Source organism: Drosophila simulans, chromosome 3R (genome assembly GCF_016746395.2).
Source record: "Drosophila simulans strain w501 chromosome 3R, Prin_Dsim_3.1, whole genome shotgun sequence".
NCBI lineage: Eukaryota > Metazoa > Arthropoda > Insecta > Diptera > Drosophilidae > Drosophila > Drosophila simulans.
Window position 1 is genome coordinate 4,323,686 of NC_052523.2, and position 14,085 is coordinate 4,337,770.

At 39.2% G+C, this 14,085-nt stretch overlaps 2 protein-coding genes across 26 annotated transcripts in view; one reads left to right on the forward strand and one right to left on the reverse strand.

Annotated features, from left to right (window-relative positions):
* LOC6727134 (diacylglycerol kinase eta) overlaps positions 1-3,266 on the forward strand; it is a 39,259-nt gene extending 35,993 nt beyond the window's left edge. For all 11 annotated transcript variants that reach the window (XM_016176272.3, XM_039295913.2, XM_039295911.2 and 8 more), the window contains 2 exons: positions 2-1,197; positions 1,397-3,266. In XM_016176272.3, coding sequence (XP_016033607.1) covers positions 2-1,197; positions 1,397-1,705 — 1,505 coding nt within the window. In that variant the 3' untranslated portion in view covers positions 1,706-3,266. The remainder of the gene's footprint in view (position 1; positions 1,198-1,396) is intronic.
* Positions 3,267-4,024: 758 nt separating this feature from the next.
* Positions 4,025-14,085, reverse strand: part of LOC6727135 (AF4/FMR2 family member lilli) — a 31,659-nt gene continuing 21,598 nt past the window's right edge. For 6 of the 15 annotated variants that reach the window (XM_039295921.2, XM_039295920.2, XM_039295919.2 and 3 more), the window contains exons 8-16: positions 13,634-13,916; positions 13,327-13,445; positions 13,010-13,188; positions 12,772-12,945; positions 11,414-11,551; positions 9,611-10,219; positions 7,717-7,938; positions 7,432-7,545; positions 4,025-6,941 (exon numbers count right to left, since the gene is read on the reverse strand). In XM_039295921.2, the coding sequence (XP_039151855.1) occupies positions 6,667-6,941; positions 7,432-7,545; positions 7,717-7,938; positions 9,611-10,219; positions 11,414-11,551; positions 12,772-12,945; positions 13,010-13,188; positions 13,327-13,445; positions 13,634-13,916 (2,113 nt within the window). In that variant the 3' untranslated portion in view covers positions 4,025-6,666. Of the gene's footprint in view, positions 6,942-6,979; positions 7,546-7,716; positions 7,939-9,610; positions 10,220-11,413; positions 11,552-12,771; positions 12,946-13,009; positions 13,189-13,326; positions 13,446-13,633; positions 13,917-14,085 lie in introns of those variants that run through there. The other 9 variants (XM_039295923.2, XM_039295927.2, XM_044923158.1 and 6 more) reach the window with 9 other exon arrangements.

Here is a 14,085-nt window from a genome sequence, read left to right on the forward strand (position 1 = left end):
GATCTTGCTAATGGCGGTGGCTTTATATCCAAATGTCTGTTGGCCAATGCCGATACCCTCTGCGCCGCCGTCAGTCCCCTTATGGACCCGGATGAGACACTACTAGCCGGTTACCATGAGAAGTGCGTGATGAACAACTACTTTGGCATCGGAATCGATGCCAAGATCTCGCTGGACTTCCACAACAAGCGTGAGGAGCACCCCGAAAAGTGCCGATCTAGAGCCCGGAACTACATGTGGTATGGTGTTCTGGGATCCAAGCAGCTCCTGCAGAAGACCTGCAAGAATCTGGAGCAGCGAGTACAGCTCGAGTGCGATGGTCAGAGGATTCCGCTGCCGGAACTGCAGGGGATTGTGATACTGAACATACCCAGCTTCATGGGCGGCACCAATTTCTGGGGCAGTAGCAAGAAGGATGACATATTCCTGCCGCCCAGCTTCGATGATCGAGTGCTAGAAGTGGTGGCTGTCTTTGGATCGGTGCAGATGGCTGCCTCGCGGCTAATTAATCTACAACATCATCGGATCGCCCAGTGCCAAAGCGTACAGATCAATATCCTGGGAGACGAGGAAATACCCATTCAGGTGGACGGAGAAGCCTGGCTTCAGCCACCTGGAATGATTCGCATTCTGCACAAGAACCGAGTGCAGATGCTATGCAGGAACAGAAGCTTGGAGCTCTCGCTGAAGAGCTGGCAGGAGAAGCAGCGCCAGCACAGCATCTCCATTCAGAGGGATGCATCTTCTACAGCTTCGGAGCATGCCAACTCTACGGACGAGGTAATCTCCGAACGTGAATGCTACGTGCTCCTCAACTTTATCGAAGCCGTCAGCTCGTTGGTGAAGTGGGTCAAGTTCCTGATTATCTCACATCCAGCACTGCAGCACGACCTATACGAGGTGGCCTGCCGGGCCAGTGAAGCCCTGGAATCGATTCATCCGCAGGGCAAACTACTCGAAGGTCCTTCGTTGCGCACCAAGTTGGTGGAGGTCATCGACTCATCGCGGCAGCTTTACGACGATGCATGCACCCTGCTGCGCGACCGAGGTCATAGTTTGATTCTCCGTGAGGATTTGGAAACGAAGCTCAGCGCGGCGTTGGCCAACATGGAAATGGAGCTGAAAAAGTGCTCCGTGCAGAAGTGCATTGACGGCAAACTGCGGGCCTACTTTAATGTTCTGGCGCCCAACGAAGAGGTGAGTGGGGAAATACTACGAAGTTTCGAACCAGGCAAATACCAAACCAAAAGTCGATTTTCTCGACTATCAGATACCTTTACTAAGCTTGTTTCATCAGTGGGATTACTTATAAGTACTCAGAAACTATTAGATACAGTGCAGTATATTAATAGAAAATGATTCCCTAATTTCTCAAAACTATTTTGCTTCTCCACAGTCCGATGGCCGCCGCAAGTCTCGACCTTTCTGGGTGAGATTGCGTTCCGGTTCGACCGCGGGTCAGCAGGCGTTTAAGCCACCTTTGACCAACACCCGCGAGGCGGCCAACAACTGGAGCGTCAACGAGGTGGTCACCTGGTTGGAAACGATGCAGCTGTCGGAGTACGTGGACAGCTTCCTGAAGAACGACATTCGCGGCAAGGAACTGCTTACCCTGGGCAGGCGTGACCTCAAGGATCTTGGCGTGGTTAAGGTGGGACACGTCAAGCGTATACTGCAGGCAATAAAGGATCTCAGCGAGAACTAAGCTTCCGTTGGGACTACTTAACGGCTAGTACAAACAAACCAGTCTTCGAATCGCGCTCTTAGAGGTGAATGGGTAGAAAATTAAGTTGTACGCGATCACAGGAAAAGTTATGTTATTATGGGACAAAATGCATACAACAATCACTAATTTATAGGCTAGCTTAGCTAACATGCCGAATGATAGGGAAATGCATTCAGCGAACTTGCAAGTAAAATCATTCGGTAAAACGACGATAATTCTATCGATACTCTTTACATATTTAGGCTTAGCTGACTTTCTCTCGAACAAATTATCTCGATATACCACTTTTGATTGGCATAGATATGTAAATTTTTTAAGGCTACCAGCCACTTTAAATCGAGACAGAACGAAGAGCACCTAAAATTGATTTTTGTTTTTCAAATACGTATGTCAAATTTAAGAAAACACTAGCAGTTAAAACGAATTTAAACGTAGTGGCACATACGAGAACAAAAACGGTAACTGCAGTTAGATTTTAAGTGTTTAACCTTCAACTTACGCTTATATTACCAATTTTGAGAACCCGTTTGAGATCTATTCAAAACTGCAAGTAACTGAAACATGAAATCGATTCTAAATTTAAAAGCAATTTATATTTTACAAAAATGAAACAATAAACGTGCAGACCCAAACCAATCTAAAGGTTATAGAAATAATACTTATACATATACATATACCTACAAAGAGATATTCGAAACTATATTTAAATGTTTCCCCCACTATTGTTAAATCGAAATGATGCTAACATTATGTTAATGCAAATACGAGTCCAACTCTCGTTATTGCAGCAAAGAAAAGTCTGTTAAACGTGTCATTTTTGTGGTAACCAAAAGCAACTCTAACTTGTTTATTTAAATGAATTTAGTTGTTAAGTCCGCGACGATTTTCAAGATAAGTTTAGGTTAGATCCTTGGGGTCCTGGTGCCGGGTGCTGGGTCCCAACAAATTTATTTGGTACTATATACAAGCATATGGTAAATCTTAGCTAGCATTGGAACACGGAATTATGGTGTTCGGAACCTTTTTGGTACTCCTTTTAATTGTTTACATTTAAGAGAATCCGCGTGAAAACCAACCACTTTTATCAAAACGTTAAAGTGTTAGGAACGAAATTGTGCTAAATTTTTTATACATGTCAACTTTCGATTTGATCAATTAAGTTACCCTCTATCTCCCTGTCTAAATATGAACATATAAATATGTATAGCTGCATATGAGTAGGTTTAGCAGTCCAATGATTTGAAATGACCCATCTTCAAATGTTTGCTCAAGTTGCCTCCAGTTGAGTGAGTTTTTGAAATGGCACAGCAGTAGCTGAGTTTAATCTGAAACAAATCACTTGAGCCACGTCTATAAATTATATTTTTTGATATATAAGTATAATGAGCCCAGACCAACTCGATTGATTTGTTGTGATCCTGTCACGAACTAACTTGTTTCCAAACAGCACCAGTAGCAATCCTATGATTTCTAAGTATTTTGACACATATTTGATGAGCTATGTACGCTTATGTATACTAGATATAATATACAAGGTAAGGAAAACGATAATTGGAGAACTTTTGCATAATAAAAATCGATAAATACAAAGTTAAAATTTGAAGACACATTTTTTCGAAAATTTTTCGACACATGTATTTTTGAGCAAACTTTAAAGAAATTAAAAGCAAAATTTAAAAAAAAATCCTAAGACAATTAATAAACTTATAATTTATGTAACAAAAGTTAAACCGTGATCGGCAACTCTCATTCTCACGCAAATGGTTTATTTTCTTCGGTTTCTACATCATCTCTGATCATTACCCAACATTAAATTTATGTTATAATTTCAAAAAACTGTGATAACAGCTTTCTATATTCCTGTAATAAAAAACTACAATGATCAGCAAAATAATATTGAACGCGATTCGTGAAGTGCAATGATAAATCAACTGTATAGTCTAATAAATAGTTCGTCTACAATCAGAAGATAGGTAATGCCTATGAAAACCATTTACCAGCAATAAATGTTTTACAATGTATCTTAATTATGTAATTTCAACTACCTTCTTCCCAAATCCTAGAATAAAAACAAATGTAAAAACTGTCTGTGCGCAATATCCAGATAAAACCAAAAAATCGATAATACCGTTAAGTGAAAGCAAACCATGAAGCAAACAATATTTCCTATTAAATATAATACATCAATTATAATAGAAAACATTTTCTTGAAGAAAAACCTAATAACAGCAATAAAAACAAAACAAAAACAATGCCAATGCGTTTTATTTTAATCGAGGGAGGTCATTAAAACATCGATTTTAAAACGTTTATATGCAGTTTTCATTTATTCGATTCATTTAATATTATAATCATTTTACCATCACTTGTTCTTCGGATTCTATTTTATTATTTCCATTACTCCTCTATCATATGATTCGGCCACTTTTCTCAAGTATAATTATAATTATATCGTGTTATTAGCATCTCTATGAAGGCTATTTGGTGTGCCTTTTTATGACAATTCAGAAAAAATTATCAATTGGGTTGTATAGTTACTGGTATTATTGCATTTCATATGAGGCTTTTTTAATTCATTAAAACTTTAGGCGCATTTGGGCGTGAAAGTCAATTTTTAAAATTTATATAATTGTTTGGTGACTTTTAATATTTTGCTTCGTGAAGGAACCGAAAATTGAAAGTATTTATTGGTTTGACTTTCGTATAAGTGTTTATAAAAATCGATTTTCTTTTTCACTGCTGTCGAAGGAAAACCGTTTAGTGCGCCTATTTTGGAATCATTTTGAGGGTATACTTTGTTTAGGTTTTGGTTTTCTGTTGTCTCGTTAATCATTTTATATCCTTTTGTAAACAAGCTAGAATTAATATCAAGTTCGTTCTTAAGTAGATTCGTATTAAAGTTGCCTAAAATTTGTTAAGTACGATATTTAAAACTAAATGAGTTCAAGAGTCTACCATTCAGTTGGGTTACCGTTTTCCTTTAATTGCAACTGGAAATATAGTTCTGTTTGTGTATGTGAGTGTGCATTTCCTGTTTCTTTCATTGAAATTTTCCTTCCTTTACGGGTTTTGAGATTGCCAGAGTTTAGTTAGTTTAGCTTCTTATTTATTTCTAACTAATGCCATTGATTGAATCGAATCGGTGACCATTTTAAAGACTGAGCGTAATAAACATTTTGCATTTTAGGGGCTCTTGACAATATGCATTGTTACTATTCGGTAACTATAAGATTCAGTGATCAACTTATCGATTTCAACTAACAAACGGGTCCATTCATGAAAAACATATAAAAATACTCAACTGTTTAATAAATACCATTAAAGTGGCGTTATTTTCCTTCTTAATTTTTTTTTTTTTGTTGTCTTATTTGAGTTTTATATTAAAATATATATAGGCAAGCAACAAGTAAGCTCAATACTGAAGTTAATCACATAACTTATGGGTAATGGAATTTAACTTCAGCTTACACGATTTTGTATTTTCTGTTTATTTCTAAGAAAGGTTTAAATTCAAGCACTTCTCCTACGCAACAGAAAAGTTCTGCCAAACTGAGTTTGAATCGGTATTTGGTTTGTACTGAAAAACTGTCTACACTGAGAGAGATTCGAGAAACAAGGCCCAACAAAATGCTTGTCAAAATAACATCAACTTTCTGAAAGCTATTGCCCCTCGGGAAGCATTTGTCTTAATTATTTAGCGCTAATTTTACTCAAAACATGATTAAATCGATTAGGTCTTTCCATGTTGTTTGATCGTTTTGTTTCCATTTTTGTTTGTCGACTATTTTCACATTCACATAATAGTTATATAAGAATCGTAGGCATGTCTGAAACTAGTTTAACAGCTTTTCAAAGCATAATCTCATTGTTTCGCATTTTTTGTGTAGTATTAGTATGTTTTGCTGGTGTTTTCTGTTGGGTGTTGCTATGTTTTAACCATCTCTTGCCTTAAGTTTTTATTAGCCAAAGTGTGTCTTAAATTATTCTTAACATCATGTCGTCGTTTTTTTGGTATTTTCCCTTTGTAGTTCATGTGCAAAATCTATTTTCAACGTTCGGTATCTGACGGATCAGCAGTTTAGCTTAGATCACCTTATGCATTACCCAAATATACGGTTGCTCATCTAATGAAAGCTACAAAAATGTGAGTATATCTCTTGTCGAATGGACTCACTTTTTGGACGGGTCATTGCGGTGATGTTTGTCCCATTTGAATATTTTGTATGATTGGATGATATCGAAATATTGCAAAGTTCTCTGGGTGAATTTCAAAGTATACAACATTGGTTTGAGTTCGGTTTCGTATTCGGATTGGGTTTAGGCAGTGAAAGTGTCTTACATAAATAAATCTTTGTGTTATGCTCGTGTCGTTAGATGACATTTGGCCTGATTAGATTTGCTTGCAGCAGTTTAACTAGGAAATCAAAAGCGAATTTAGCTTTAAAGTCAAGCCAAGTCGATGCGGGACTTCCTTAATCTTCCGATATCACTGCGACACATTCATCCACAATTACAATAGATTAATTAAAATTATTAAATGGTATTTTTTCTATAAATCATAATTCATTTTTAGATGTTCAATACAACTTTTTGACTTAACAGGGTCTTCATTGAAACTAACAGAACAATATGTTATAAATCTTTAGTTGAAAATTTAATTAAAAATATACAAAGAATAGTACTCTTTAGAGACAAATCCAATTGATACATAATAAATAGTGATTTATGGAAACATAGAGTACAACTCAATGTGTATGAAGAGCTGTGCCGCAATGTCATCAGGCCGTTAGATAGGGTAGCTGGTGTACATGATTAGGTATTGCATAACGTCTATTACGTATTATAATTGCTTGCTTTTAGGGGCCAATTAACTGCCCTGGGGAATACATTTTGCACTTGAAAAGCACTGAGTGCCTGATCTAGGATCCAGGATCTCGGATCTAGACGCTCTCCTCCTTGCTGGCGCTGCTGCTGCCCCAGAATCGATCGAATCGGTCGCGAGCCTTCTCCAGGACCTCGGCGGCAGTTGTCCGGGCGGTGGAGGCAGTGCCCGTCGACGAGGAGGACGACATCGCAGGATCCGGCTGCTGAGGCGGCTCATCCTGGGCGACAGTGCAGCGCACCGCCCCGCCCGGCTGGCCGGTGGGTGTGGCATGGGGCGTCAGCGTTTTGCCGTAGATCGCGGCACTGGTGGTCGGACTGCAGGACTTCCAGGCTGGCGGGATGGCAGTGGTCGAAAGGGTGGGGGGAGGGGGAGATAGTTTTGGAAATAGTGTTCGTTATGTTACGCAAGGATCTACGGTTTCGGGTACGCTATGTGATTGCATTGGCTTGCACAATTGCTTTTGGCTTGATACAGAAAGAGGGGAACTTTGCTTTATATTTACGCTTATCGAGATTGGCTTAATTTGCTGGTGTGGTTTTGGTTTTCGTTTTGGGTTTTTGGATTTGGAGTTGGAGAAGTTGGAGTTTGGCTAACGATGATTCGATTTTTGGATTTTTGATGATGTTTGTGAGTAGCGATACATACATATACATATACAGATACATATATTTAAATACGAGTTAATATATAAATATTTGTAAAAGCGATTTGACTTTTTTGGTTTTTCTGGATTGGTTTTGTTTGTCGACTTCGTTTGGTTTTGCTGATGCTTTTGGTATGGAAGTTTTGCGTTTTTATTGAAGCGTGCTTAATGGCTTACCGTCCATCTTAGCCTGTTCGGTTAGTTGTGGCGGAGCCGATTGTGGTGGCGGTGGGGGCTTCTCCACCGGTGTCGACGCTTTAATCTCGCTCTGAGGTCGGCTGTAGTTCTCCCCTATGGAAATAAAAAGTATTTACTTAGCTGCACTTAAAAGCACATATTTATCAAGGCAGTGATGCACTTTGTAGGCAGAAATCAGAGTCATATTCAAATTATTATCTTTCAGATGAATGTGCTCCAATCTTCTGCTCTACAGAGTAGTGTACCACCTTGTGTCTACTTTACCATCTTTGACATTCTGCGTCACCGTGAAGGTTTTGCCAGTGTCCAGGGGCACCGTCCAGTTGACTGGATCGGGAGAGCGCATTATGATCTGCTCCGGGGACTTGACCCGGGTCGGTTCTGGTGGCGACTTCACCAGGGGCTCCTCGGGCACCTCCGGCACCGGAGGCTGGGGACTGCAGCTGGAAATGGAAATGGCAGTCTCACGACCATCCTCGCCTTCGTCTGTTGGTTGGGAAAACATTCAAAAATACATATAAATGGTAGTTCTGCTCAGTTTGGGGGGGTTATGCGTTAATGGAATTAACTTAATTATAAGCGCATTTTATGTTTCTGTTATTTCATTATGCTGCCGCAGCTGTTGATCTTCATATATATTTTTTGGATAACTCCTTTGTTCGTTAAGCAAATTTTGTGTTTGAGTTTTACTGGTTAGTATTTGAAACATAAAATCCAAATAAATATTTCTAACTTAGTTAGGTAACCGAAAACTGAAGGAAACTGAAGTCAACGGAAGAATATTAAGCCAGAAGCTTAAAAGGCAACATATTGTTAGTAGAACCAAAGGAATATTTTTATTTCTTATTTTTTGTTTTATTTAATAAAGCGCACAACATGAGAAACAGCATGCCACAAATACACAAACAGACACGCAACATGAAAATCCGAAGAGGAGTAATAAAACTAATATATGTTTTATGTTTCAAAAAATTGGTATAGCTGTACAAATCCTGGTGTGACACATTGCTGGATATGTTTTATTGGTGTTTCTTATGTTTTGGGGCAGGCAACAACGAAGGCGTCGACGACAGCTTAGAAAAGATTAGTCAGTTGATCCCTGGCACTTTGAGTTCGCTTAGATATTATCAAACACTAATCATGTATTTTAAGAGTTGGTAATATTAAAATTAAAGTAGTAGATATAAAAGTACATGTTCCTACGTTGATTTGAAAGTGCACTGTAGTTAGTAGAAACGATTTACTATCTTCTAAAACAGTTTAACTAACCCGAACCTCTATATCGAACATCAAAATACTAACTAACACTTCTATCTTATTGTTGTTAGTGTCTGTGCTTAGGTGTCTTTTTGTAGATTATGTTGTTTAAAAAAAATAAGTATACACATATAATCTAAAATGAGAGAGGATAGAAATGCTACAAACTTTACATATGTACACAAACAAACAAAGATATATTTAAAATTCTGAGGTGTGATTTAACAACGAAAATCTACAAATCATGAGACGCACATTCAAGGGCATTTAATTTAAATTGCTTATACAGATACATTTATATAGACGCACGGCTGATAAACAACAATTACATACACTGACTACAACAACAACTAACATTTAATAACATTTAATAAGGCATTTTGCTCTTTGGGTGTAGCCACAATTCGCAGCAATTAAGAATTTGGAATTTTGTTTGATTTTCGTACTTTCTCGGTGACTTTTATATTCATTTTTGAAACGGGCTGCCAGTGGAATAACTATAATCAAACTACAATTTTGTACAATTTCTACGACCAATCTATCAATACAGATACACAATTCCACATGACTTGGCCCAAACAAAAACACGCACACACGTCTATCTAATCGATGAGGCCAATTGGTAAATCATAAGCTTAATCACTTTTCACTAATTGTGGACGAACAGTTTTGACCAAGGTGTAAAATGCTCAATTATTAATAGCGTCACAAGAGATTGTATTTTTTTTTAAGTTTAGGGCTTTACAAAAGTTGCAACACAAACATTTCGCGCATCAGATGTCATTTTACAGCATTTTCCGTGTTTTTTACTTTTTAAATGGGCTTTAATTTTGGTTTAGCTTGGGTTTATTGAAGAGTTTGGTTTTTGATTTGTTCAAGTTTTCGGTGAAACTTTACTCACTTTCAGCCAATTTTCTATCCTGACCTGGTACCGTGAGCCGTTTGATGTTGATGGTGGCAGGCCGGGTTGGGTTTTGGGGAGATGCCGATGTTGCTGCTGCTGCTGCTGTTGCTGCTGCTGCTGCAACATCGAGTTGCTGCTGCTGTTTTTGCTGCTGCTTTTGCTGTTGCGGTTGCTGTTGTTGTTGTTGCTTTTGTTGCTGTTGCTGCTGTAGTTGTTGTTGCTTTTGCTTATTCTGCAGATGCTTGACACTATTTGCTTGACTACCGCTACCAGCACCAACATGACTACCACTGCCAATGCAACTACTATTCGATCTATCTTTGTCTTTCTTACGCATTTGCTGTTGCTGTTGCTGCTGTTGTTGCTGTTGGGCGGATGTGGCCGATGGCTTTGAAATTCTGCCGCTGATGCTACCGCTCTTGGCATGTGATGATTGTGATTGATTAGCATGAGCCTGATTAGCGTTTAATGCTGATTTGGCTGCTGATGCTGCTGCGGCTGCTGCTGCTGCTGCTGCAGTGGCTGGCGGCGCTGAGGCTACTCTACCGTTGGGCGGTGGCAAGGAACTACTTTTAATGCGGGATTGGAATGTTGTGGATAGGGTGGCTATAAGAACGTAAACGGTTTTCGGTTTTCGGTTTTGTTTGTTTTTCGATGATTTTTGTTGTTGTTTGTCATAGTTTTTTTTTTACATTTTTTTTTTTTTGCCGAAAACAAAACGCAGGTGAAAAACAAATTATTACATGTATTTTCATTAAAAATGTTTTATTTGGTTGGTGACGAGTCGAGAATGCAATCAAAGCAAAAGCTTAAAATGTCCTAAAACAAAAGTTCGAACAAAACAAGGAGCTTAAAGAACCAAATGTAAAATGCTAATAGTGGCGTTCCAGTTTTCTTTCGGTTAGTTGTGTTAACAATTCAAATTCGTTAGTCTACTTATACGAAACTATCGGTATTTCGGTAATTCGCTGCTATTGAAGGGAGAACACAATGTTGGCTTTATGACCCTAAATTTGGCAACAGGAGGATTTCAGTACATTAAACAGGTAGTTAGCTGGTTGCCCCTGTCCCACATAAATTATATTATAAATGTATGTTACAGATAATCGGGTTGGAAGCCAACAAAGTTACACTTATGGTTAGTAGGAGGTTAACGGAATACAAATTAAAACTCGAACGGTTAGGCACAACACTGAACTGGATTGTTAGTATTACTTTTACTTACTTACAGATAAGTTTAGTTGGTTTATTGTTTTAGTTGGTTTGTTAATTACTTAGTAAGTCTTGTTAGTAACGGAATCTCAACATGCTAAACTATAGATTGTTATGTATTTCGGAAGACCAATCAAACGCTGCATTACAGAGAGAACAGTGATCAAAACTAAAGTGTAAGGGTAAGGAATGAGAATAAAAAACTAAAAGATTGAACTGCATGACCAGAGACCAAACTAACAAATACTGTAAACCCAAAATGAAAGTTGTTTCAACTATGAATTACTAGTTTCATTAGACACTCAACTAGATGGTCGATCGAAATACTTTTTGGGCTTGGAAGAACGTACAAACTGGAGGTGTGATAAGATAATCTAAACTAAACTAAACTAGGAACCAATCCGGCAAAAGAAACAAAGTTAAGGCAACATAAAATCGATAAATCGGAACGCAATCTAATTAACACATGACATATGCAAACTAGGACTAAACAAATAAATAAGGCAATGAACGCATCGCATCGTTCACGTCGAGTTCTGGGTATTCGGCGGGGGATTTTCTTTTGCCTCCTCCAAAATGGCTACTTACATGGGCGTGCCTTGCGTTCGCTTCCGCTTCCGGTTGTCGGCGTCTTTTTACGGCTGCTGGGCGCCTGACTCGCCGACCGGATCTGCCGCTTCGGTGACTCATTCTCAGCAACGCCCGGACCCGCCGATTGCGACCGGGCTGAGCACGCACATGGACACGGATACGGATGGAGGATGGTTCGGTTTTCGGTTTTCGAAATCGGTTTTTGTTTTGGCATTTCGTTTGATACGTTATTTTTTTGCGATTTTGTTGTATGGTTGGTTGGTGGTGGTGGCGGTTTGATTGATGACAAAAGTACGATTTGTATGTTTTAATTTAAATTCGCAATTGGCTAGAGAATATCTTATTCCAAATGTTGGGCGGTGTGAGAGAGCCTTTCTACTAGTGATATTTGTGTGGGTGTTTCAAGTGAATTATTGTACAAGTTTTAATGGCAATGCGCTACGCTTTAAGCTTCTCATTTTCACAACGTTTCGATAAAGTTTTTTTTATAGATCTCTCCCGATTCTATACTAAGGTTAAGACTAAGTTGGCAAATTCCTGACAAAATCCGAATACTAATCGGACACCGTAAGTTACACTTTTTTATGTTGTTAAGATTATAGAAGTATCAATTTGTATATATAAATTAAAAGCGAATTAGATGTCTTTAAAGCTTAGCTTAACGCAAATGAATATACAGCCATTGTCCAATTTACTTACATCCCAGCACACTAAAACATTCATGGCCCCAATACACCGAAATGATTTATATATACGAAATATGAATGAATGATTATATGGGATTATCCTAATCATTGGCCACCTCAATATATAAATGTAAGTAGTTGTGGTTTTAGGAGATTGACTCAAATGGTTCTCTACAAATCATAGCTCAAACGTAGAACATGAAAATCAACTTTCAACCGATTTCAGAACACAAACCCTCGATAAAAACTGGCAAATGTAAGTAACTAGAAACTACATTAGGATTGTGCACAAATCTCATATCCCAAGAAGTCTTCGGTGCACTTGACAAGGATGAAAAACGAGTCGACTCCTTCGACTGTCGGGGAAAATGCAAATCAAACGGTTGAAGCAGTTGAGCAAACTATGGCAAAACGAAAATCATAGGAAACCAAATCAAGGTATTGGTAACGGGGCGTATACTTATTGTTGGAGCGTGTACAATGTTTTGTTCTGTTCCCGAACTCGTAACTCTATTGGTAAGTGCATTTTGTGTACTTGTGTCATTGTTGCATAAGAGTAAATTTGCTATTCGGATATTGTTAACTTTGGAATTGAAATCGGATATGCGTATGCATTCTTTCTTTGTATCCTCAGCTCAAGGGTGGAGGTAAAAGCGGGGAACTACTCACTTTTAAGGACCTTCTTGGGGCTGCCCTTTTGAGGACTACCCTTCTGGGGCGATCCGTGCCTGGACAAGGCGGTCTTCTTGGGACTTCCTCGCTGAGATTCCGATTCCCGCTTGGTAATAGCCGGCATCAGCTTCTCGCGCGTGGGCGAGGGCAACAAAGCTCCCTCTTCCACATCTGAAAGACAAAACAATAGAAGAGTTAGCCTGAGCTAGTCCTTTCATTTATCTCAGGTACTCACCCGGACCTGTGGTGCGTTCAAGGTGATGGCGTATATTGCTAAAGCGTGCTGGCAGTGCTGAAATCTCATCCTTATTATCAATCAGAAAGGCTTGGCCAGGAGCACGCGGCTTCTGGGCCTTCTGCAATGGCGTGGACTTCTTATTGTTCTCCTGTTCCTTCTCCTCCTTTGTAATGGGTCTAGCAGGATTGGAAAAAAACGTTTTTGATTATGATTTATTTTTTTTAAGGTAAACGCCATATCAAAATGATAATAAGTAAGAATCACTGGATGAAATAACCAATTTAGGGAGTTTTTTTTTAAGTATGTATATTTACCTATGAACAGAAGAGGCTAGGGAAAGTGCCGAAAGTGAGCTGCGCTTTGAAACCTGATCCCATAGATCCTTCTGTTTCTTATACAATTCCGGGTCAATTTCTATGCCCCAACCGCGACACTGGAATTCAAGAAGATCAACGGAGTTAGGGTAGTGTCCAATTTAATTAATATTCAACATATACATAAAACAGTATTTTATATAAAAATATAATAATTGGGGGATGACATCTATTGCTTAGTAATTTAAGTAGACAGGGAACACTGATTACTAAAGGACGATACAACAGATAGACAATTAGGACGTACCTTGTATTCGCCGGCCTTTTTGCGCAGCTCCACCATCTCCTTGAACCACAAATCCAAATTCGGTTTCGAGTGCGGCGGGGCGGAGCCGTTCATGACCACCACCTGGCCAGATTCGCCGGCCTGCTGCCGGTTGTCCACCTCGTCCTTGAGGGCCGCGGCGGCCACGGCGGCATCGGCGAAGCCAAAATTCTCCTTTTTCGTGATGAAGTGGTTCAGGCGCTCTTGGTCGATGGCCTGCGAGAAGGGACGCGAGGTGATCTTGCGCTCCACAATGGTCACTTGTCTGCAAGAATCGGAAGAGTCATTAGCAATGGGAAGTAATGCTGGCCTCTGAGAGATTCTGAGTTTCAAGTGGGAACTGCTGTGCTTCTCGATGGCTGCAGCATGCAACACTTGCAACATGCAGGTGCAGATGAATGTGGGTTCTGAAAGCTATTATTATATTTTGGATG